At 38.0% G+C, this 26,402-nt stretch overlaps 1 protein-coding gene and 1 non-coding gene across 2 annotated transcripts in view; one reads left to right on the plus strand and one right to left on the minus strand.

Moving 5' to 3' along the window:
- Positions 1 to 17,811, plus strand: part of UBE2W (ubiquitin conjugating enzyme E2 W) — a 58,883-nt gene extending 41,072 nt beyond the window's left edge. The window contains 2 exon segments of the mRNA XM_066378868.1: positions 696 to 771; positions 11,408 to 17,811. Of these exon segments, the coding sequence (XP_066234965.1) occupies positions 696 to 771; positions 11,408 to 11,421 (90 nt within the window). The 3' untranslated portion in view covers positions 11,422 to 17,811.
- Positions 17,812 to 26,081: 8,270 nt separating this feature from the next.
- Positions 26,082 to 26,157, minus strand: TRNAT-AGU (transfer RNA threonine (anticodon AGU)). Its single transcript has one exon. It is a non-coding gene; the product is annotated as a tRNA-Thr (tRNA).
- Positions 26,158 to 26,402: the final 245 nt, after the last annotated feature.

Raw genomic sequence — 26,402 nt, forward strand, 5'->3', positions numbered from 1 at the left:
GACATTAGTACAGATTTGACATGTTCCCAAATCTTTGTAGTGTCACCTCTTACGTCTGAACAATATACAGCAGCTTTTGGGAAAATTCTCTTATAATCTTTCTTCAGTGTTGTGAACATCACTGTTTCTCATGGAGCTCCCTTGCAGAGCTGCCTTCTGTTTTTAATATGGTGTCAGCATAGGTGTAGCAGAAATGCCAATATATCATCCTCATTTTTTCTCTTATATTGTTTGGAAACTGAACCCTTTGGTGTGTCCTTGGTGATACTATTTTACAGGAAACAATCCTTTCTGGAGTTTTATAAGTTATATTAGCTTCTGAGACAAAACTAGTTAGGTAGATTTTCCTGTTTTAATTAGCTCACAGAAATGATTATTAAATTATTTCTAGAAAGATAAGCTAAATGAAACCCAAATTTTTTTGCAACCTAATGCTGCCACTTTTGTTTGCTTAGTAATTTTCTAGTAATCCCACTGGAAACTAACCCATACTACACATGTACATCCCAATTAAAAAAAGCAATCTGAGTGTCAAGAGTCTACATTCCCTAGAATTTCTTTCAGTTACGCCATCGGCATTTATGTTATTTTTTTGCATTCTATAATAGTTTCGCTAAAGCTTTTATTAGAACTATCTCTCCTTATGCTTTTCTGTTTTACACCTTCTTATCTATTTAAACTCTTTTTGGTTTCAGAGACGACCACCAGATAATTCTTTTTATGTTCGAACATGTAACAAGAACCCAAAGAAAACAAAATGGTGGTACCATGGTAAGCAGTTTCATTTTAGAATAATCACTTGTTAGCATTTTGGTCTAAAAGATTATATGTCTTTTTGTTTGAGAAAAGGGAATAAGATTGATGTTAAATTTTTGTAATATGGAGGAAAATTTTTTTTTAAATACTTTAAAATATTTTATGGGTAAATTAGACTAGCTTTTTAATGGGCACATGAAATTATAACCATCATCATATTTAAGTAAAATCTAAAATTGCTTTAACATTTTGAAACTCATTTTATTATGAGAAAGAGGTCCTTAATACCCATTAGATCAAATTAGAGCTAATTATTGTGAAACATGTCTGAAATGAAAGTTTTAATGCCTCGTGTATTCATTTACTTCTAATACTGTTATTTGGGATGGGGGAACCACATTGTTATGGAGGACCCATTAATTTAAAGAAAATTAATTTAAAGACTGTTCCTAGTCTAATAGTTATTCCTCAAAAAAAAATTTTTTTTTAGTGAGAGAAGGGGAGGCAGAGACAGACTCCCCGCATGCGCCCTCACCGGGATCCACCCGGCAAGCCCACTAGGGGGCGATGCTCTGCCCATCTGGGGCCTTGCTCAGTTGCATATGAAGCCTTTATTTAGCACCTGAGGCAGAGGCCATGCAGCCATCCTCAGTGCCCTGGGCCAACTAGCTCTAATCTAACCATGACTGTAGGAAGGGAGGAGAAGAGAGAGAGAGAGAAGCAAGAGGGGGAGAGGTGGAGAAGCAGATGGGCTTCTCCTGTGAGCTCTGACCAGGAATCGAACCTGGGACTTCCATATACCAGGCCCATGCTCTACCACTGAGCCAGCTGGCCAGGGCCAAAACATTTTGAGGTTATGCTGGTTATGGCTTTATGTATACAGTACTCTCAGTAATTTCAAATTTCTGTTCTTTATTGGGAGGGTGATGGTGGCTTTTATCATTGAAAGCTGCTAGCATCTTTTCTAAACTGACATTGCTTCGTCAGTTTTAAAATTAAAAACAAAAGGTTTCTATTTTTCACTGTACTTTTTGAAGGAAATGAACAAAAACCACCTCTGTGATTTGTATATATAAGAGCATTTCCTTTGTTGTTTTTTTAATGTAATCCTAATAAGAAATTAGAACTGCTAAAGTAATTAGCACGAATGGAGCCTTTCCCCCTTACCTTTCTATCTAATATGAAACCTGTTACCTCCTTTAATTTGAGTCAATTAAAAGCTCTGTTAAATGATAGGATTCTGTAGGTGTTGAGCTAGGTGACAGGAGGCAGTACAGTAGCGCTGTTGCAGGGGTCACAAGTCAGGGAGCATAGTGACGGGCTGCTGTTCTCCTGAGCACAAAAATGGTGGTAGTGGGGATGATTTCAGTGAGACATACAGGGAGCCTAGAGGAAGAAATTACAAAACTTTTAAGAGCTGTGAAAAAATACTTTGATGTGAAACCAGTATTATTTTTTTAATGTATATTCTTTACAAGTTGTAGGAACAGTGTAAGTCAGTAAAGATCCAGTGGAGTGATGGGGGGGTGTAATTTGTGTATATGGTAAATAAGTCACAAATCAGTGAGAAGGGAAAAACATTATTTAGTAATCTTTTTAGAAAATTGATAACCATTTTGAAGAAGAAAAATTTACTTCTTAATTTCATATATAAAATATTTCCTGTGTATTGAATTAAGTAATTTTTAAAAATATAACAATAGAAAAAATACCGTATTTCCCCATTGTATGAAACAATCCCATGTATAAGACGCACCTTAATGTTGGAGCCTGAAATTTGAAAAAAAATGTATTATATAAAGTTATTGAACTCGTTTTATTCATCATAAAATTTATACAACTCTTCAATACTGTCAAAACTCCCAATCCACTAGCTTGTCATCTGTCTCTGATGACGAATCACTATCTCAACAATGAGTGCAAAAACAAGCGCAAAAAAGCGGGAAATGCAAGTAAAAAAATTTACAACTGCTGTATAAGATACACCCCGTTTTTAGACCCCACATTTTTTGAAAAATGTGTGTCTTATACGTGGGGAAATATGGTATCTTTTAAAACGCTAGGTATTAACTCTGAAGGAAGAATGAGTTTCTGAAATTGAAGGAAACCACAAGGACATTAAACATTTAGTTATATGAAAATATAAACGTTTTATGAAAGTGCCAAAAAACTTTTATTACAGTCACTTAACAAAGTTAAAAAAACTTAAATATAGTTTTAAAAGTTAAACATAGCTTAATAAAAATAAAGACCACTTATGAAAGTTGCTTAAACATAAATACAAGTAATTAAAAGCACAGGCAGAAAAACTCAACATTAAAATAATTGCAAATTTAATATTATATTTTGAAATTGTTACTGAATTGGCAGAATTGTATAAACAAGTGCCGCGCTGGAGTAAAGTAAAAGGTAGAATAAACCGCATGTTCCTGCTTGCTGGTGGCATAGCAGCTGAATGTAGTCCTGAGAAGAAGAGGTTTAGCAACATCTAACAAGCTTGAAGTTTACGATCAACTTTTGTCTTAGTTATTAAACTTCTGAGAATTCTTCCTAAGACAATCATCTTTAATACAAGAAACATTTTATGCATGAAATGTTCAGCAGAACATCCGTGCTGTGGCATCTACGGGTGCTCTTTGCCTGCACTGAATCCTTCTCCACACACCCCTCTTCCGGGGGACTCCTTCACCAAAGCCTTGTTGATTTCTCCCTTCTTCGGGAATCTAATAAACTTTAATACTGTGCCTAGAATGCTTTGGGGAGGGTTGTTTTTTTGTGTGTTTTTAGTTTTTCATATATTCCCAGATCATTCTATATAGCTGGTCACTTGAGAACTTCTATTTCAGGGATTCTTAGCTTTAAAAGGACAACATTTCAAATAAGATGAATTATAATCAGATTCAAGGAATTATTTCTGAGCACTGAAGTTCCACTAAAACTTTTAACAAGACCCTGCTTTACAGCCCTTCCCTCAGTTGACATTGTTGGCGCCTCATTCTTTTATACCCTCTTGCTTTTTAGGACCAAACACCTCAATGCCTCTTTCTTCTGTGCCTTTAAAGTGTCAAAGTTCCTCAGAGAGTGGTCATTTTATTTCAGACTCAGCCTCACTAATAATAAAAAATGTCAATTGTCTCTTCAAGTGTTTTTAAATATTTTTATTCATTTTAGAGAGGGCATAGAGAGAAGGGGGGAGCAGGAAGCATCAGCTTCCAAAAGTGTCTTGACCAGGCAAGCCCGGGGTTTTGAACCAGCGACCTCTGTTCCAGGTTGACACTTTATCCACTGCACCACCACACATCGGGCTCTCTTCTAGTGTTTTTAAACCAAGTTATAAAATTTGAGAGCGATAAATTAAAAAAATACATCTTTTTTAAAAGTATAACCCTCTACCACTGTATTCCATGTTAGAGGGTGTATGCCTTTTTTTCACTTCCTCACTCCCCGGTAAGGAAATTTCTAAAAGACAGTCATCTTTCAAACTCTCTAATGCTGTCTTATATATGAGAAGTCCTTTATCTAAAAATACTTCCAATATTTCTTACTACCTGATTTTAAATAAGAAATGGAGAAAAGTCACATAGTGATACTAAAGATATTTTTAAAATAAAATACACTTCATAGTAGAAGTTATTTTGATATAATCAATAATAGCTTTTATCTGTTACTGAGAAATCCACACTTTCATAACTCAACTAGAAAAGTTTTTCAGTAGTTTGAGGTTGAATCGTCTCTTAAATTAGCCAAAAAGTGCCAAGAAAAGAGAGGCTTTTCAAACAAAATTTACTTCTTAATATAAAATATCCCAGGGTTTGTATAGGAATTAATTTTCCCAACAAACATTAAAAGTATGTCCTCTGGCCTGACCTGTGGTGGCGCAGTGAATAAAGCGTCGACCTGGAAATGCTGAGGTCGCCGGTTCGAAACCCTGGGCTTGCCTGGTCAAGGCACATATGGGAGTTGATGCTTCCAGCTCCTCCCCCCTTCTCTTTCTCTGTCTCTCTCTCCTCTGTCTCTCTCCTCTCTAAAAATGAATAAATAAAATTTAAAAAAAAAAAAAAAATTAAAGAAAAAAAAAAAAAAGTATGTCCTCTTCTTCTCCTTCCCCCTGAAATATAAATAGCCATTTTTAAAAAGCACTGTATTCTAATTTAACTAAATTATGACTATTCTAGTACAGTTTCAGTTCTGGAACAGTATCCTAGCCCCAAGTACAAATGTTTTTTCACTTACAGATAATTCTGTTTAAAACATCTTCTGTTCTCCTGACCAGGCAGTGGTGCAGTGGATAGAACGTTGGACTGGGACACAGAGGACCCAGGTTCAAAACCCCAAGGTCGCTGGCTTGAGCCCAAAGATCTCTGGCTTGAAGCCCAAGGTCTCTGGCTTGAGCAAGAGAGCAAGAGGTCACTCACTCTGCTATAGCCCCCCCCCCTTCCCCATCAAGGCATACACGAGAAAGCAATCAATGAACAACTAAGGAGCCACAGTGAAGAATTGATGCTTCTCATCTCTTTCCTGTCTGTCCCTCTTTCTGTCTCTGTCACCAAAAAAAAAAAAAAAAACATTCTCCATTCATTAACTTACAGAGACCATTCTCACCTCAGTGTGTTTTCTGCCCCGCCTGAACCCTGCATGCTTAATTCATTCCTTTCCCAAATTCTCCCTTAAATCAACTGATTTGCTCCATGAGTGAGCCTGACATGAAATCAAAGAAGGGTAATAATATTAGTGTATACTTTTAAGATCGTAGAGCAACTTGCTCTGTCATAAGTGTGGGTGGGTATGTGCAGACAATCTTCTTTGAACTTTTTCTCATCTTTACAAAGCTCAAGTGTTCTAGCCATGTAGCATATAGTCTTGTTTCATTTTAGAATAACTGTTCTAGGCAATGTGAAAAATAACCCACCTTGCCATTGTAGTTGAATTGGGCAAATCTTATTCAAAAGCTAATCGTACTTCCATATAAAGCAGAACACATCAGGTTTTAGAGCAGGGGTAGTCAACCTTTTTATACCTACTGCCCACTTTTGTATCTCTGTTAGTAGTAAAGTTTTATAACTGCCCACTGGTTCCACAGTAATGGTGATTTATAAAGTAGGGAAGTAACTACTTTATAAAATTTATAAAGCAGAGTTATAGCAAGTTAAAGCATATAATAATAATTACTTACCAAGTACTTTATGTTGGATTTTCGCTAAGTTTGGCAGAACAAATCTTTATAAATCAACTTACTATAGTTAAATCTATCTTTTTAATTATACTTTGGTTGCTCCGCTACTTCCTACTATGAAAGCTGGAATGCCCACTAGTGGGCGGTAGGGACCAGGTTGACTACCACTGTTTTAGAGTTTTACAGATGTTAGTCTGCTTTCTGCTAGCCGCTTTAGTTCCAGAAGATCTTTATTGATCATGTTCTCTTTATAACACCAAGTTGCCAAGAAACATCATCTGTTATTTCTTAGCATCATCTAATTCTGAAAGGATTACAAGGTGCGACCTGCAATGCTAAACAAAAAGATCAGAGACTAAGAACAAAACTTGTTTGGATTTAGATGAACTCTCTGAAACACTTAACATTTTAGGTTCTAGAAACCACATAGACTTGTACACCTCAGGTATTGGGCTGCGGGGTGCTAACCAGCCTCCTTGGATCAGCATGGGTCAGAGTGTTCACAAGTGTAAACAAGAGGCAGGAGAGGTTTGCAGTTCAGATTGGTGACATGTGTTCTTCAGAGGTGGTTTCTGGATGCAGGAAAGAGGCATGATTAATGAAAAAGAACAACTCTGAGATTTAGTTCATCTTCTGGCTTTAGAAGAGGAGGACTCAGCGGACACATCAAAATTGAGTTGCCAAATACTACATGTTGGATTATTGAGAAAGCCTCCTTTTCAGCTTAAATTTGTAATCTTCTACATTATTAGTTATTATGCCTTGAAAATTAGTCCAAGTTACTGCTACCTTACTGTTGTCTTTGTATACATTCTTGTCAGACAATCTTGTGCCATGTGACGATGTTTCAGTCAACAGTTTTCCCTTAAGATTATAGTCTTATAACCTTTCATACCATATTTTTACTGTACCTAAATTATCTAATTATGCTTAAATACTTAAATTACATTACAATTGCCTACATTATTCAGGAAAGTAACATGGTGTACTATTTTGTAGCCCAGGAGCAATAAGCTACAAACAGCCTGAGTGTACATCATAAAGGTTATTAGTATTTGAGTTCATATTTTTCAGTGTTGCTTCCTTGAAGTTGACTAAGGTCATACCTGCATTGGGATGCAAATATTCTGTGTTGCCAATTAAAGCAGGGGTCCACATACTCTGAAAAATCAGTTGAGTTAAGAGATTGGGTTAAAAAAAATAAAGGGACCTAATCAAAATAGGTGAATGGACAGTTTATCTCAGCCTACTGAGGGGCTGCAGGATTTACCTATGGTTCAGAGCTAGAATCTTTTTTCCTGACAGAGACAGAGAGAGGGACAGACAGGAAGGGAGAGAGATGAGAAGCATCAATTCTTCATTGCTGTACCTTAGTTGTTAATTGATTGCTTTCTCATATGTGCCTTGATGTGGGGGGTGGGTGTTTACAGCAGAGCAAGTAACCCCTTGCTCAAGCCAACAACCTTTGGGCTTAAGCCTGCAACCATGGGGTCATGTCTATGATCCCACGCTCAAGCCAGGGACCTCGGGGTTTTGAACTCTATCCACTGTACCACTGCATGGTCAAATCAGAGCTAGAATCTTTCTTAGAAAACATATCTATATCCAGTTCATTGTACAAGTGAATGTGAATGGTTGATCCTCAAAGTCCTATGTTATAAAGCAGACATAATTGTTCTTAAAAAAGATAAAAAAGAAATTTGTTATGAGATTATAAACTATGCCAGTAAGAGAGCAGCCAGCTAGAATCTATTAATAATATCCATCTGTTTTCTGGGCCAATATTAAGCATTTACAACTTAGTTTGATGAATTACTGCTTTGCACACGTGGGAGTACAGACTTGTGGTTCCTGAAGTATTTTTTTTAAGGTAATAGAAAATTGAGCAGTAAAGCTTAAGACTGCTGTTGAGTATGGGCTCCAGAAAACTAGGCTTATAGGAAATAAATTGGCATAATGTTGAGATGTTATATTCAATAAACCTATGTGGTTGTAATTTGGGGAGGAGTAGAGGAATATCTTTTGCAAAACTAAACTACATTCTGGTTCCATTCAGCTGAAACATTTCCTGTAGGATTGTAGGGGGATAGGAATATGAAATTGTCTCAGAATAGTATTAACAAACTTCTTTTCTTCTTGCCTTATAAATGTATAGATTTATCTACATTAGTGGTGAACCTTTTTATTTGTGCTACCTTTTAGGATTACAGAGCCATTTTCCAAATTTATGAGTTCAAACTTTTTTACTCAGCCTGAACAGGCAGTGGTGTAGTGAGTGGATTAGAGCGTCGGACTGGGACGTGGAGGACCCAGGTTCAAAACCCCGAGGTTTCCAGCTTGAGTGTGGGCTCATCCGGCTTGAGCACACGCACACCAGCTGATCGAGGGGTCACTGGCTTGAGCGTGGGATCATAGACATGACCCCATGGTCACTGGCTTGAGCCCAAAGGTCACTGGCTTGAGCAAAGGGTCACTCACTCTGCTGTAGCCCCCTGGTCAAGGCACATGAGAAAGCAATCACTGAACAACTAAGGAGCTGCAACGATGAATTGATGTTTCTCATCTCTCTCCCTTCCTGACTGTCCTTATCTGTTCCTCTCTTTGACTCTCTCTCTCTGTCAAAAAGAAAAACAAAAACACAAAAAGCTTTTCTACTTAGTTTAACAGTCTTTGCCCTTTATAACAATTCTGTTGTCCACACTGAAATCTTTTTTGAATCAGTTCATTAAAGGACATCTTTAATTCCCTAAACTGTTGAGAGACAAATCTAACTGTACAGATTGATTTTTGTCTTTCTTGGAGATAGCATCCTACTTTGTATCTGCTGACCTTATACTGTGTTCCTTTTCTTCTAGTTTTCTTTCTCTGGGAATATCCAGGGAGATGGTTGCCAATATAATGTGATAGTTCCTATATCCTGGGGGAAACTAAATGACCTTCTAATAATAGTTCTCTCTCATTCATGTTTCCCAGAACCCAGAGAAGTTAGCCATGGTCGGTGTCACCTCTTTAGAACTGGTAATTTGTATATTCTATTTGAGGGTGTAATTTTAGTAGGGGCTTCTGTGGTTCCAGAAAAAAAATTTAATGGTTATCTTTTTCAGGCCATCATCTTGTCACAGTTACTTTAGTCAGGAGATTAAATACATTGTGTTTTTCAGTACCTTTTGTAGACCTATATTTGTCTTGATGTGAGATGAGTTTACTGTAACAACCTTTGTCAGCAATTCTGGTATCCAAAATAGTCAGGAAAGGATGTTCATTCTGCTAACAGATGACTTTTTGCTTCTTAGTGACAACCTTTTTTAAGAAAAAGGTGGCCATGGCTTGGCTCAATCCTGTCTATACTTAACTGTTTGCTCATAGACTCTTGATTATATGTAGCCATCATGGCTTTGTAATGTGTAATTAAACTCCATCTTCAGAACTTATTTAGCCTTGGCCAGGTAACTCAGTTGGTTAGAGTGTGATTCTGAAGTGCAGAGATTGCCAGATCGATCCCCAGTCAGGGCACATGCAGGAATAGGTCTGTGTTCCTCTTCATCTCTCTCTCTCTCTCTCTCTCTCTCTCTCTCTTTCTCTCTCTCCTTTCCTCTCTATAAAAAAATTAATTAAAGAATTTTAAAAATTAAGAAATCATATTTAGTTAGTTTTTTCTTCCAGGTATACAATATTCAAGGCAGGTAGTTTTAAATTTAAATCAGTTTTAAATTTATTTTAACATCTGACCGAACATGGGAATTGATATAGGGAGAATAGCTTCACATGGGTCTTCACACAACGTGGGATGTTGGTAACACAGTCCTGCAATAGCCTACATCCTGGAAAACAAGAACAACAAGCTGATAAAGAAACATTTATGGTGCCACCTGTCAGAGATGATGTATCTTTATGTTTGAGTTGAATTTTATGTGTCACTTAATGCATGCAGTATTATGTGGCAATGATACTAAAGTTTATCCTCAGTAGTTTGACATATTAGGTAGAGTTTAGTTTCATTCCATAGCTTAGAAATTTAAGTGTGATTGGTTTTAGTATTAATTTTAAGGACTCTAGTGTTATCTTTAATAAAAAAAATTTTTTAAAGATTTTATTTATTGATTTTACAGAGAGAGGAGAGAATGGGGCTGGGGAGTGAGAAGTATCAATTCATAGCTGCTTCACTTTAGTTGTTCGTTGATTGCTTGTCATATGTGCCTTGGCCAGGCAAGTCCAAGGCTTCGAACTGGCAACCTCAGCATTCCAGGAGCCACCAGCATATCCACTGAGCCACCACAGACAGGCCAGGCGAGAAGTGATCTTTAAAGGAATTTATTTTTAAGTTTGTTCTGCATCCATGACTAATGTATCCTCTTTTCCCATTTTCATAGTAATGGAAGAAACAGTTTCATGTGACACTTAGAGGCAATAAACTATACACTTGTTTCATTAAAGATTTGTTATTTATTTACTTAAAGGATTCTAATAATTTAGATAGGATTTATTTTTAAAAATATAGTCTATTTCATCTTTTAGGTTACTTTTAAAGTATAGGATCATGGAATATTACGTTAGTTTGCCTAGCACAGACATCAGTTTACTGGGTTTTAGTTCTCATTGAGTCTTTATGAATGGGAATGTTATTAGCAATATATTAATCCTAACATGGGATGGTTTGTAAAATATTTTGGCCAATTTTTCAGAATTTTGTCTTTGAGAGCTTTAATGTATTTTATAAATTACCTATTTACATATGCAAAAAATCTGTTTCTACTACAATGTTATTTTTACTAATGCCTCTTGGAAAGTTGCCACTAATCTAGCTACTTTCTGAAGAATATCCAGTCCTCAAAATAAATCCTTCAGATAAGTTTTGTGAAATAAATTTTGTAAAATTAGTCATGAACACAGAAGATTATACTATGTGTTAAATAAATATAAGGTGCTTAGGCTGCCAGAAGGCATTACTAAATAATTCTATAGGGTTTTTTTAAATGACCTCCTTTGCATATGTATCTATGGTTGCTGAAAAATATTTTCTGAAAAGAGATGAATAACATCATTTGATTGATTTGGAGATTGTACCTTATTTGTGAAGTAACTTCCTTCAGTAGACTAAAGACAGGACTGTGTTAAATAGCATGACAGTGTTGCTCAGGGACTTATTTCCTCTGTCACTCCATTTTAAGTTGTTGCCCATAAAAGAATTCTCTTAAGACTAGTAATTTCTGAATGTGTGCTTATATTTATTAATTTACTATTTTAAATAGAACTAGCATACTAATGTCATTTAAATTTGTGTGAACTACCATTTTCCTGAAAGAATAGGACTTTATTTGAATGCAAATTGGACTTTTTGTTTAAAGGGATTGGGGAAAGCAAGTCAGACACATAAACCATGTTGTTCTTGCTACTTGAAATTATTTGTTAGACTATCTTTATAGACTTTATAACACATGCTTGACGTTTTAATTATATTTTTTTCTTCTTTTCTTCAAGATGATACTTGTTGATGCCACTATTATCATCCTCCTAGCAGAAGATAGTCCTACTGAGAAAATGAGCACTTTGATCATTCAGTCTTTGAACTTTAACCTTTGACTGGAAGTGACCTATAGGCAATGAAGACTACTTCCTTTTACTGCATTTTTACTCGTGTGCATTCTGGGCGCATGTTGATCGCTGGTTCAGTCCAGGCAACTGACATGCTTTTATTAGTCATACAGTATTAATGCAGGTGTCAGGAAATGTCAAATATAATTCCATTTTTTATTTTTATTTTTTTAAGCTTTTGGAAAAGTTCCAGGTCCTCATGTATTGTGCAATAACAATGACTTCCTTGACGGTTTTGGGATGTTCATTGCCGGCAATGGACGTCGTAACAGGAAAAATTTTCATTAACTCCTGCCACCCAGTGATTAATGCATGATAGGGCCTTATGAAATGAGCTTACCAGTTCTAGTGGGATGATAATTAAAGTGAGGGATCCAACATTACTTTGAAAGTCACCCCAACTTGTTTCTATTTGGATTCTATGCACTGTGATCCTAAGGTTAACAGCATGAATTAACATGCATCTTTAAAGGACTGTAATGAAAGATCATTGCGTATTTATTGAATTGTTTATATCTGCTGTCAAATTGTTTTGACATGGAAGATTTTCAAGTGACATTGGCAGAGAGGTACAATATGTTATCCCTATGGTGAAAATAAATTCATTTGTTGTATATAGTTCCTCAATCTCTGAAGTAAAGGTATGAGTAACATAGGGTATGAATGGTTTAAACAAGGCTTTATTTTGGGAGTAAGAAAAGTGGCAGTGATTAAACTGCTGCAGTCCGTAGTCTGGGCTTGTTTGTACATTAACGGTTTTTCATAGTAGAGTACATCCTGTTACTTCCTGCCAGCTATCAGCATGGGCCCCACTGCCTAAACACTATTCATTTATTTATGTTTGGAAAACCCATAAAATTTTTGTTTGCAATTTTTTTCTTTTGCTATGTTTTAAGTCAAGTTTGAATGTTACAATACTTTAATGGAAAAATATTTGTCAAGTTTTTTCTTGTAAATTTTCTTTACCTGTAAGTATCATTTTGTCCTTCAATTCTGTACTCTAAAATAAGAAATACATTTTTGACAGAGGCTTAATGTTTTAACAAAAGAGTGTGGACATTTTTATTTTAAAATTTAGACAAAATTACACTATAGAATGGTATGTTTGCTTATTTGTGTCACACAACCATACAGCTATTCCTGGAGAGATTTGTTTTGTTTCTTGTTTAAAAGACTTTGCTTACAGCTAGATAAAATTTTTCTGTAGAAAAATATTGTTGAAAGGTCCAACTCTCAGTACCATGTAAGTTAATGATACTGCAACTAGTTTCTCTTTTTAAAAAGTGATCAATGTATTTTATAAATTAACTTTTCACATATGCAAAAAACCTATTTCTACTACAATGTTATTTTTACTAATGCCTATTGTTGCACTCTTTTTGACATATCCTGCAATGAATTTATGAATCAATTTAGGTTTGAAAATAAAAGCCAGTTGGCTGAAAGGTTTGAAATATGTACCCCAGCAAAACCATCCAATCAATAATTGGCAAAGAATATTTTAAAATTTGTTTTTAATCTCTGTATAGATGACATTTTGTAGCTTTGTACATGTTAATTAAGGGCATATAATTTTACACTCTAAAGTATAATTGCTGAACTCAGGGGTGGGTAGACTTCAAAAGTATGTCTGCTTTAGAAATAACTTGAAAAACAAAACTATAGCCAGCCACCAAATTGTGGACACTGTTTATACTGCTAATTAGAAACTACCACTTTTTAAAATTAAAAACATTTTTGTTCTCTCTTGACTAGGCAAACATAAGTTCCCAAAATAGTCTTTATTAACCTTATTCTTTGGCTTGTTTAACCAAGACAAAATGTTTTTTGAGATGCTTTGAACTTTTAGTTTTTAACTGCTTTTTAATATGAAAATTGCAGTTGTAAATTGTGTTTTTCATATTTTACATAACTGCTCTAAACTACTGATTGACTTGATCATTTTCAGGAGTAGGGGGTGGGGGAGTTTCTCTTCCTTCTGCTGGTCCTCTTACTAAAATCCTTTTTATAAAAAAGTGACCTGACATTTATTCACCAAAGGAATTGATATACCAGGTCAAAGATTAACAATGCTATACTGTAGATTAATAGGTCATATATAACCTCAGTTGAGTTTTTAAATATGAGTAACAGTATTTTAACATACCTCTCTCTATACATAGAGACACCATAAAATTAAACTGAAGCAGAGGAAAGTGAAGAAAAACCAAATAATTTCAGTACATTTTATGGTTTAAAAAGAGAAACTAAGATGAAATATCCTGAAATATAGAAACACCTATAATTCAGAAATTTCAGTCACATGACACCTTATTTATTTCTGCCTTGAACTTAGGATTCATTGAAAAGTCCTTAGCACTCAGATTTAATAAGTTAATTTTAAATGTAAGTTACATTATTGAAGACATAAGGTGTTTTCCTGAGTCATTGCTCTGGAGGGGCGATTCATGGCTCCATAATAATAAAATGACAATTTCTCTGTGATATGTTGTTGAGGGACAACCAGGATGCCAAGAAAATGGACAGAGGAACACGCTCCTCCCTCGTCCCTGCTCCCCCACAGGGCAATATCTGCCCAGAGGCTAAGGACTAGACTTCCGTATTCAGACAATGTGTACGTTCTTCTTGTCTATTTATTTATTTATTTATTAAGGCCATTCTTCTGGTTTGCCAAAATCTATTAAGACAGTGATACATTCAATTTTTTATTTTGCATGCTTGGATCAGGAACTTGGAGCCCTTTCCTCCCCAAAAAAGAAAAGAACTTAGGTCAAGTAGGTGTTAACTGTAGATTTTAAAGAGAGAAATGGCTTTCAGTTTTTAAGGTAAATTTTTTAAAGTCAATTTTATGGATGTTCTCGTAATGAATTTAATATTCACCACTAAAGGACTTTACTTGTAATCTGTAAATTCTTCCTTTTTGCTAGCAGGGAAATAAAGCTTTTTTTCCAATCCCTGGGGAGAAAATGCAAAAATAACTTTTCTATACAGTTCACCAGGAGAAAGCTTAATCCTTATTGTTTTGACTAGGTATACAAATAATTGGTATAAAATAACTAGAACAGTTATTTTTCCCTTCTGAAAATTTAAATATATGCAATATATATATAACTCATTAGATTCCTGTGATGGATAATAATTTTTTCAGATTCTAAAACAGGTATCTAGTGTCTGCGTAATTATTCCCAGATTGCATCAAAGATGGATTGATAAAGGGTAGCAATGAGGAGTAAGTGATATGAAAATGGTATGTAACCACATATTACTTGTTTCTGGTAATTCAGACTTATTTTTTTAAAGCCAATTGTTTTTGAGAATTGAGATATTTAAAAGTTGTTAAAGCTTTTTCCTAAAAATAGAAGAGAAGAGGAAGATACTGTGTGTTCACTTTTTAAAAAAATAAAGAATTCAGTGTCACTAGTTCTCAGGCTTTATGGCTACTGCTGCTTCTATTTCTCAATCTCACTTTTGTTTAGTTCTTTATACATATTTTAGCTGAATGCTTCAGATTTATAATTGTGTAGATAAGTTGGTTTTTATAAAGAACTGAGGCTTAACCATATATGTTTCTCTTCTGAGGATCCTTTGCTCTCAAAATCAGCCGCCATGGTGGTCTTTGCTCCATTCTACCTTTGCATGAGGAGGGTCTGTGGCGAAGGTGTCCTTCCTTTTTCACCTGCACCAGCTGGCCCTGGTTCTCTTTGCGGTTGGTGGTTTAGTTTGGTATGTTTGTTTTTTTTATTTTTTCTGAAGCCGGAAACGGGGAGAGACAGTCAGACAGACTCCCGCATGCACCCGACCGGGATCCACCCGGCACGCCCACCAGGGGCGACGCTCTGCCCCTCTGGGGCGTCGCTCTGCCGCGACCAGAGCCACTCTAGCGCCTGGGGCAGAGGCCAAGGAGCCATCCCCAGCGCCCGGGCCATCTTTGCTCCAATGGAGCCTTGGCTGCGGGAGGGGAAGAGAGAGACAGAGAGGAAGGAGGGGTAGGGGGTGGAGAAGCAAATGGGCGCCTCTCCTGTGTGCCCTGGTCGGGAATCGAACCCAGGTCCCCCGCACGCCAGGCCGATGCTCTACCACTGAGCCAACTGGCCAGGGCCTGGTTTGGTTTTTACTCCTCTTTTATTTTTTTTGTCTCCTCAGTTGTGCACTGTGTCGGTCTTCAGCAATTGCCCTTTCTGAATTTTTCTACTTCCCTCCCTCCCTCCCTCCCTTTCTTTTTTCCTTCATTTCCCCTTTTCTTTTTCTTTTACTTCTATTTCCCTTTCCTTTTCTTGAAGTTAGGAATCTAGAGAAGGAAAATATAAATACTCCTTTCTACAAATAAAATACACAGAATTTCTGATAAGTAGTTTTAGTTTATCAGAGAATGGCTGAATTTGTTGAATAATGGCTTGATAAAGGAGCTATTGACTATAATTTAGTTCTTAAAGACTAATATTGAAGGAATTTTACTTTTTTGGATGGTGACTCTCCCAAAGCCTAATTAAATTAAGTTACTTGTTTTAGTAAAAGTGTATTTTCATTTAAGTTTCTAACTCACTTTGAGATTTGGAACTCTTTTAAAAATAATAATTTGTGGGAGACTTTTGCTTTCTCAGTTTAAACTGTGTGTTCATTTATCATCATCATTAGAGGCTCATAGAGTTTATACAGGTCTTTCAAGCTAGATTTCTCTCCCTCAAGTTGAAGTTCTGTTCTATGGTACTGATTGTGATTTTAATTCTAATATTGAAACTTATATTTGGGGATGAATCTCCAGAATGATTACAAGTGTTTTTTATAAAAAAATTTTTGTTGATAAAAAAGTGGAAACATCCAAAGTCATCTTGATGTGTGGAAGGATGCCAGGATAGAAGCTGGCATATCTGACATGCCTGAGGAACCCCAGTTCTGCAGGTCAAGTGCAGTTGACTGGGGAAAGGAGGAACAGTTCTTGTTCTGATTCTTGGTGCACACATTGTCAGGTTTGAGAGAAAGTTCATACAGTACTTCTAAGCTGTTTTCTCAAAGGCAGAAGCCTGGTTCCAAACATACTGGGCTTTGGCTCGTTCCATGTGACATCACTTGTCAGATGTCCTGATACATGGAAAGGTTAAATAGTCTTCCTCTCTAATTATAAAGCCTGAAGCAGGACTAGTAAGGAATTGGGTAGATCGTGTCAGATACCATGAAAATGCAAAGTCTCTTCCTAGTCAACCACAGATTGTTTACATAAATGCAAATTGATTGTCATGCTTAAAGTAAAATAATTTGAATATATTATTAAATTAATTATCTAGTAGCCAAGAATTAAGTGCATGTTTAAGTCAAAACAGATTTGTTTTTAGTTGAGACCATTTCTCAATATTCAGAAATACAGATTGTGCATTTTACTAATAGGAATGGAAGCTTGCGCTTGAAGATTTGAATAGGGTCAATGTATATATTTTATAAATCAAGTTGTAAAATAATGTAAAGCTGTTGCCTTTTAAATAGAATATAAATGTTAAAAGACAGATAAAAACCTATATATTATATATTTTTAAATACATGTATCAAACTTTTGTTAGTTGAATATAAATTACATTGTGTGCTTCATGGAATTCAGTAACTTTTAATAATAAAGCCGTTGTCATTGTTTTTTTTTCCTGTAGACTCGAATACTAAATTGGATAGTTATTAAACCTCTTTATAGATAATAATGTAAAAATTTCTTTATATAGTAGTTCCTCTTTCAAAATACTAATGTTTAAAAGATTATGGAAACAGTAACATGTCCCTTTCCAAAATGAGGGCAGCGGAATAAAGTAGGTACTAAAGCTGCTTGCCTGTTTATGTCACAGATCACCTCTCCCTAGTAGTGCAGCCTCGTACATTTTGGTGCTTCTTCGTGCTTTAGTTAAATTAGCCCTGATTAAAGACGACCTTTTCAGAAATGGTGGAAATTGAGACCACAGCACTTGCTTAGAGTTGCTAGGAGTCGGGTGGTATTGAACTTCAAGTGGTATGATTAATATGGACATAGTATAAAAAACTTCTGGATGCTGTCCTGAGTATACAACCCCATCAGCTAACTTGAACAAGGGCCTCCTGAAGCTGTGAGAAGAGGGAAGGAACTAAGCAGAAGAAGGCATCTCCGCATCTCAGGGACTCCCAGCAGGAAGAAGCTCACTATGTGCTGCCGTTACCTAAGTTTTCTTTTCAGGGGGTCGGCTTGCCCCAGGAACTCCTCACTCCTTCTTGGGGCAACCGTCCTACAATAAAACTTATCTCAACAAGCTGTTTCTTCAGCCCAAAGCAGCTAGATTCATGGCTGGTTAGATAAATGCAAGGTCCATCTTCCTTTGTACTTTGATGCCACTCTGTCCTTTAATATATATAATCCTTAAAATAATTTCTACCTGTAATAGATATATGACTTTTCTCCACTAGTTTAAGCTGCTGTTTATTAGTGATTCTGTTGAAGCCCTTCCTATATATCAATACTTTTCACAGTAACATAACACATAGAAAAATTAAACATGAATTGAATTGGAGGGTCAAATGACACAGCAAGGGTTTTGTGTGCTTGGATAACACGGTCAACGGCCATAGTAGTTCTGTATCCTATTCATAATCCCTGCCAAATCTTTTACATTGCTTATGAGATTTCTTTAAGTTGGAGTACCTTTGTGCCCTTCTCAGTTCAGTGGAGTATGAAAATATTTTAATTTTAATGAGGAAAGTTGAAATAAACTAAGGTAGAAAATATCTTCTGTTGTATGCACCTGGCCTTCAAGGACTTGATATTGGCTGATACATAGGATCAGGCCAGAACCTGATATGGATGGCTGTGTCCTGCAGAAAAGGTTTCCCAACTTAACATGAAAATTTTTAAATCTTCACATGCTCTCAAATAACATTTACCTTTACTGTCATTCTATCCAAACAGGGAACTTAGCATTATTTACTAGTTCTCTTTGACATCATTAACTCCTGTTGAGCCTGTCTTTAAAATGTCTGAAGTGTGTCTCTTCAGTCTCCTTGCAAGGCCTTTCACTGCTTGGTCCTGGTGTCCTTGGCTATTCTTCAGTTGTGCACACACCTCGTTGCTTAAGCAGTGGTGGAACCCAAGTGCCGAGTGCTGATGTTCTTCCCTAGATCTGCTTTCCTACTGAGGTGCAATTAAAATGTAGTTTCAGGGTTACCTTTGCCCCCCCCCCCACACACACACAGTCCGCTATCTTGAACTCTTAACAACAGGAACTGTACCAGTTGTGTTTGTGTCTCCAGCATATAGCACAGGCCTATCACATAAGCTTTTAATAAATGGTTTTTTAATTAACTGGGTTGTACTTGTCTTTTTATCCTTTTTCAAAGAAACTGACTCAGGCACTAGCAGTTTTGAAACCTACAGTTAGATCACTGTGTGAAATGTCCCACCTGTCCCAGAGAGTTGGAAAAGATTACTCTTGAGCAGAGCATTCTTTTTTTTTAATTTCTGTGACGGAGGGACAGACAGAAAGGGAGAGAGATGAGAAGCATTAATCCTTAGTTGATTGCTTTCTCATATGTGCCTTAACTGGGAGCCTACAGCATACTGAGTGACCCCTTGCTCAAGCCAGTGACCTTGGACTCAAGCTGGTATGCTTTGCTCAAACCAGATGAGCCCATGCTCAAGCCAGCAACCTCAGGGTTTTGAACCTGGGTCCTCCATGTCCCAATCTGATGCTCTATCCACTGTGCCACCGCCTGGTCAGGCCAGAGCATTACTCTTAAGTGAATTCATTGCTTTTCCTTTCTTTTGTTAAAGGTGTTTCTTATATTCTAATTCTAAGATAAATTGTTTGTCTTTAAATACATTCATAAATTAAGAACTTAATTGCTTCAAACTGAGTACATCTGGGGAGCCCTGGGATCATGAAGGTAAGCCTAATATTAAGGTTAAAAATGGACATGAAATGAGTACAAATGGTCCCCGACTTACATTCTTTGACTTGATGGTATGAAAGTGGTATGCATTCAGTACAAACCAAACTTTGAATTTTGATCTATTCCCAGCCGTATGCAGAATGCTGTTCTCTCCAGGTGCTGGGAAGCAGAGTGAGGTCGTTTGCCCAGCGGTAGGCTAATGTAGGTATTCTGAGCATGGTTAGGGTAGGCTAGCTTATCTTATGTGTATTAAATACATTTTCAACTTAGGAGGTTTTCAGCTTAGTAGGGTTTTATTGAGAAGCCCCATCATAAGTCAGGGAGCATCTGTACTTAGTGCCTCTCCTATGTGAAGAGGAATGGCAGATGAGAGAAAGCATGTCTTCAAAATGTCTGGGTGACAGGAGAAGAGAAAGAATGCAGTATGTAAAAAATGATGAACCCTAAGAAATGCAGATAAATGCGTTTCTCATCACAGAAAATGGGTGTTTGTGAAAAGTACTGTCATGGCTCGAAAATTACAAACTTCATGGGCGAATGTCAAGTATAAAAGCACTAGGATAGGTCTTGTATGAAGGTCAGCCCTGGAGGAGGATGTTGCTGGTTCAGAGTGAGCCAGTCGGGGAGCAGAAGCCAAGGCTAAGTGGTGTAGGGTCTGTGAGTCAGGGTAGCATTGAAATTGGGCTTTCAGTTTCCGCTACACAATGAGCCTAGCAGAGTTCTTTTGTCCTTAGGACATTTATCAATAGGGAGGATATTATAAAACAGAAGAAGCACTGTGGGCAATATCACAGGGAAGGTTACCCAGAAAGTAAATTTCAGGATGGGCCCCAAATGAATGAGCCCTTTAAGGCCAACATTCCACCCATCAAAACTAAAGCTAGTTTCCAGTAGAGCTCTGTCCCAGAGTACACATCCCTAATTAAGACTTGCACCCTGGATTGATCCAGGTGATGTCAGACTTTGGACTTGGATTAGGGTGAGGTCCCTGACTGGCCCTGTCCTCAGGAGATCACCAGAAGTAAATGAAAGCCCTCTCTGAAGGAAGCTATTCTCTTCTAGGCCTCAAATCTCTACAAGTGATTTATTTCAACACAGTGGCTAGTACACATCCCATTTCAAGGAAATGAAGCACCACGTTAAAGCATCAGCAGAAACAACAGGCCTAGAATGCATAGGGGATATGGCATGAAAGGGGCTCAGTCTGATGTGTACTCCTCTGCATGCCACACCATCAGGCCCTCTGAAGAACAAGGACTTGTGTGTATATTCATTCAAGTATTGGGCGCCTGCTGGGTCCCAAGGAGCTTAAGGTCTGGCAAGGAAGACAAATCGGCATCTGAAATAGCATGACACTGGTGTGAAGGTCCTCACAGTGCTGAGTGAGCATCAAGGCAGGAGCTGTTACAGGGAATCCAGGAAAAGAATTCCAGGGAAAGTGGTAAATATTTGCCAAGCAACTGGAGAGCAAAGATGAGGGCACATGCAGCAGGTGCAAACGCCCGGGTTGAGAGAACAGAGTATTAGTAGCATTGAATTTTGGTGTGGGAGTGGTAAAAAGTCCAAAGATAAAACTAGAGCTAAAGCATGAAAGGTCAGGTAATGTATTTTACCTCATGAGCAATAGGAACTGATGGATTTGCACTTAAGAACAATTACTTTGGCTATGGTCTTGAGAGTGTGCATGGAAGGGTCACAGGTTGGGACAGGCTTTATTGGTGATCTAGACAAAGATGGACAATGACTCGAATTTATTATAAAGTTAGGCAATACGTCAATGGAACATACAGAAGAGTTCAGAAATAGGGTCAGTTGATTTTCAAAAAAGATGCCAAGGCACTTCTGGGGGAAAGAATAATCTATTCAACAAATGGTATCAGAGCATTTGGAAAGCCATCTGCAAAAATAAAACTCACCTCTCAGCATGTACAAATTTAACCCCAAAATGAACCCTAGGCCTAAATTCAGAGTAAAAACTGAAACTTTAAAAAAGGAGAAAACCTGAGATCTTGGATTTGGCAAGGATCGCTTAGTCCTGACACAAAAACAACTGATAAATAGGACTCATCAAAATTTAAAAAACAGACTTTTCACCACTTCTCAGTTTTTCAAAAGACACTTAGACTGAAAAGGCAAGACAATATATTTGCAAAATATGTATCTGGTAAAGGACTCATATTTAGAATATTTTTTTAAACTTAAAATTCAATAACATGAAGCAAAACCCAATTTAAAAATGGGCAAGTTTTGCCTGACCTGTGGTGGCACAGGGGATAAAGCGTCGATCTGGAAATGCTGAGGTCGCCGGTTCGAAACCCTGGGCTTGCCTGATCAAGGCACATATGGGAGTTGATGCTTCCAGCTCCTCCCCCCTTCTCTTTCTCTGTCTCTCTCTCCTCTCTCCCTCTCTGTCTTTTTCTCCCTCTCTCCTCTCTAAAAATGAAAAAATAAAATAAAAATTAAAAAAAATAAATAAAAATGGGCAAATTTTATTTTATTTTTTTTTACTTGAACTAATACGTAACTGAAGGTATACAGGAATGGCAAATAAATGCATGAATAGCTGCTCAATATCACTAGTCATTAGATTAGGGAAATACAAAGTCATACCATGAGATGCCACCACACACCCACTGTGGTGACGGTACCAGGTTTGCGCAAGGATGTGGAGCAATGGGAACTTTCCTGCACTACTACTGATGGGAACGCAGAACTGTATAACCACTTAGGGAAGTAGTTTGACAGCTTCTTAAAAAGTAGAACATACCTACTATAAAAATCAGCCATTTCACACCTAAATATTTACCCAAGAAAAAAGAAGGCATATGTCCACACAAAGACTGATTCACAAATATTTCCTCAAGTGTGTTTATAAAATGTCTAAACTAGACATTTGGAAACATCCCAAATGTCTATCAATAGATGATTGGGTTGCCAGACCATGGTATGTCTATACAATGGAGTACTACTCAGCAGTAAAAAGGAACAAACTTGGTACATGCAACATTGATAACTTGATTCTGAATGAAAATACTTAGGTGAAAAACAGTACATACTGTATGGTTTTATTTCTGTAAAGTTCTAGAAAATGCAAACAGATGTAGTGACAAAAATTAGATAAGTGTGAGGATACAGAGTGGTGAGAAGGGGCATGAATTAACTTGATGAATATGTTCTTTATCTTGATTATTTTGGTTTCACACGTATCTGAACTCACTAAGTTGCATAATTTAAATATTTTAAATTATTGAGCATTATGCCTTCATTAAACAGAATCAGGAGGCTTTCAGTAATAAAAACAAAGGATGAGGATGACCTGGAGTGGAGTATGAGAAAGTGGACAAATCAACTGTAATCTATTTGCTTAAAAGAAATCACAGCTTAAAAGTGGTGGAGCTAGAATTTAAGCCTGAGTCTGACTCCAAAATCCATGGTCTAAGTCAGGGGTCCCCAAACTTTTTACACAGGGGGCCAGTTCACTGTCCCTCAGACTGTTGGAGGGCCGGACTATAAAAAAAACTATGAACAAATCCCTATGCACACTGCACATATCTTATTTTAAAGTAAAAAAACAAAACGGGAACAAATACAATATTTAAAATAAAGAACAAGTAAATTTAAATCAACAAACTGACCAGTATTTCAATGGGAACTATGGGCCTGCTTTTGGCTAATGAGATGGTCAATGTCTGGTTCCATATTTGTCACTGCTAGCTATTACAAGTGATATGATGCGCTTCCGGAGCCGTGAGGTGTGTATCCCGCATCACCGGAAGTAGTACTGTACGTGAGTGATGCTGCCAATGACCACCAATGAAAGAGGTGCCCCTTCCGGAACTGCGGCGGGGGCCGGATAAATGGCCTCAGGGGGCCGCATGTGGCCCACGGGCCGTAGTTTGGGGACCCATGGTCTAAGTCAATACACTTATACTTAGAAGGACACCATATGTTTGACTTGTACAATTGAGTGAGGAGTGATGACTGTTACAACAGGAGAAGCAGATTTGGGAAAGGAGATGTGTTTGTATTCCCTGTGGCACCAGGTATAGAAGCTTATGTAGTCAATGAGTGAGTGGAGATGTGAACTGAAGTTTTTAGGTGGCAAAGATAAACATGTAGTGTGATAGAATTTTACTTAGTTATGGGCTTATTGCCTATTGACTAACAGCTGGAAAGAGATTTAATATTTTCCAGTCCAATGACCTAACCGTTGGATTAATCATTTCTCAGTATCTTTCAAGTGGTTGTCCCTGACCACGCTCACTGATGGGAATTAACCTAACTCAGAAAATTATTGTACTTTTAAATAAATCTTAGTAGAAAGTTAATTCTTCCAAGTGGATATACCTCTGTACTCTCTGTTCTGGATTGACTTGTGTCTCTTAAAAAGAGATGAAGGCCTAACTCCCAATGCTTCAGAATGTGACTCTATTTGAGAACAGGGTCATTGAAGATGTAATTAGTTAAGGTGAGTTCCTACTGGAGTAGGGTGGACCTTAATCCAGTGTGAGTGGTTCTTCTCAGAACTGGAAAAGACACAGACACGTGAGAGGAGAACACCATGTAACAAGGGAGTGATGTATCTGCAGGCCAAGCAGCACCAAAGATTGCTGGAATGGTCAAGGGAGGATTCTCCCCTAGAGCCCTTGGAGAACACGATCTGCTGACACCTGGTTGTGGACTTCTAGCTACAGAACTGCAAGAATCAATTTCTGTTATTTCGGCTGCCAGTTAGTGATACTTTCTACTAGGAAACTAATACAAAGGGTAAACAATTTATTCTCTGGGAAAACACTGTCTCTAGGTATCGCTTTCCCCTTTTCTGCTGGAAGAGTCAGGCAGCCAGCATTACTATCTGGAGTCTTATGGGAGTACATGACCCACAGGCCTGAACTGCACACGGAGGACCCACTTCACAGCAAAGGAGGTGTGTGAGTGGGCCCATGACCATGGGATCATCTGGCCATATGTATGCACCATCTGGAAGTATTTGGCCTGAGCGTGCATTAGAATAGCCTACAGGCGGGACAGTGATGTGTCAGTTTGAAGGCATAGTCTGCAGAGGTGGGTACCATCTTCCAGGATGCTGTATGTGCGCTTGAGTCAAGAGACCTCTGTATGGGGCCAGTGGGAAGAATACATGGGTCCTGAAAACCATGTACCCCATTCCTGCCAGGGACTTCACAGGTGTCCTGTTGTACTCCAAGTTATAGCTACTGTCCTAGTCCTTTGGATTTCCTATGTGGAGGACAGACAGGCAAGAAGGCATCTTGGCAGGGGTGATTGATCCTGATATCTAGGTCATGAATCCAAATAGGCTCAAGGTGATCTCTTATAGGTATTTTTCTTTTTAAGATTTTATTTATTGGTTTTTAGAGAGTAGGGGAAAGAGAGACAGTGAATGAAAGGGAGGAAGGAGTAGAAAGCATCAACTTGCTTTCCAAATGTGCCTTGACAGGGAAAACCTAGGGCTTTGAACCGGTGACCTCGGCATTTCAGGTCGATGCTTTATTCACTGCATCACCACAAGTCAGGTTCTTATGAGTTTAGACTGGAGGAAGACAATCTAATTTTGCTTGAGCATATTTTTTCCCAAGAAGTATATTAAGCCTGACCAGGCAGTGACGCAATGGATAGAGAGTTGAACCGGGATCCAAAGTCGCAGTTTTGAAACCCCGAGATTGCTGGCTTGAGCACAGGCTCACCAGCTTGAGTGTGGGGTTGCTGTCTGGAGCATGTGATCATAAACATGACCTCCTGGTCACTGGCTTGAGCCTAAAGGTCGCTGGCTTGAGGAAAGGGTCACTCGCTCTGCTATAGCCCCGCAGTCAAAGTATATATGAGAAAGCAATCAATGAACAACTAAGGAGCCGCAATGAGTGCTTCTCATCTCTCTTCCTCTCTCTGCCTGTCCCTTTCTGTTACAAAAAAAAAAAAAAAGTAATATTAAAGTTCTTTAGTAGTAGTTCCTAAATCTGAATGTAGTTTCTATATCAGAAGAGGCTTTTGGAGACCACTGCCTTCTGTAGTACATGAGAACTGTGTAGCGATATTGACAATTTAATGAACAAAAATAACAGTACTCCTGGAAAATTAAGTCATGAAAATTTACTTGACTTTTAGCTTGAAGTAAAAAGTAATGTTTTACTTCTTTATCCTACTGGCTTGCATATTGCCTACTATAAATCAAGAGCTTCATAAATGCTAAATGATTAACCAAGTTCTGAACTTTTTTTCAAGTAGGAGGTCTGTCATTCTCATTTTGATGTTCTTGGAATCACATCCCTAGTGCAAACATTGACCTGGCCAAAGTGTTCTCTCTTTTTACAAAGCTCATGAGAGCCTCTCTTTTTTTTTTTTTCATTTTTCTGAAGCTGGAAACAGGGAGAGACAGTCAGACAGACTCCCACATGCGCCCGACCGGGATCCACCCGGCACGCCCACCAGGGGCGGTGCTCTGCCCCCCAGGGGGCGATGCTCTGCCCATCCTGGGCGTCGCCATGTTGCGACCAGAGCCACTCTAGCGCCTGAGGCAGAGGCCACAGAGCCATGCCCAGCGCCCGGGCCATCTTTGCTCCAATGGAGCCTTGGCTGCGGGAGGGGAAGAGAGAGACAGAGAGGAAAGCGCGGCGGAGGGGTGGAGAAGCAAATGGGCGCTTCTCCTATGTGCCCTGGCCGGGAATCGAACCCGGGTCCTCCGCACACTAGGCCGACGCTCTACCACTGAGCCAACCGGCCAGGGCGAGAGCCTCTCTTGAGCTCATACATGCCTGCCAGGGACAGAAAGGAAAGAGAGAATGTTTTCTATCTTTGTCTACCCCCCCCCCAAACACACACACACACACACACACACACACACACACACACACACACACACACACAAAATATGACTTCAATATAGCATTGCTGCTGAGTGTTAAACTAATTCCTCTCATTTTCATTCCTGTACAGTTTGGAGTGGAGCCAGACTCACATGTTAGAGGAATCA

This window comes from Saccopteryx leptura, chromosome 3 (assembly GCF_036850995.1).
Source record: "Saccopteryx leptura isolate mSacLep1 chromosome 3, mSacLep1_pri_phased_curated, whole genome shotgun sequence".
Classification (NCBI taxonomy): Eukaryota; Metazoa; Chordata; class Mammalia; order Chiroptera; family Emballonuridae; genus Saccopteryx; species Saccopteryx leptura.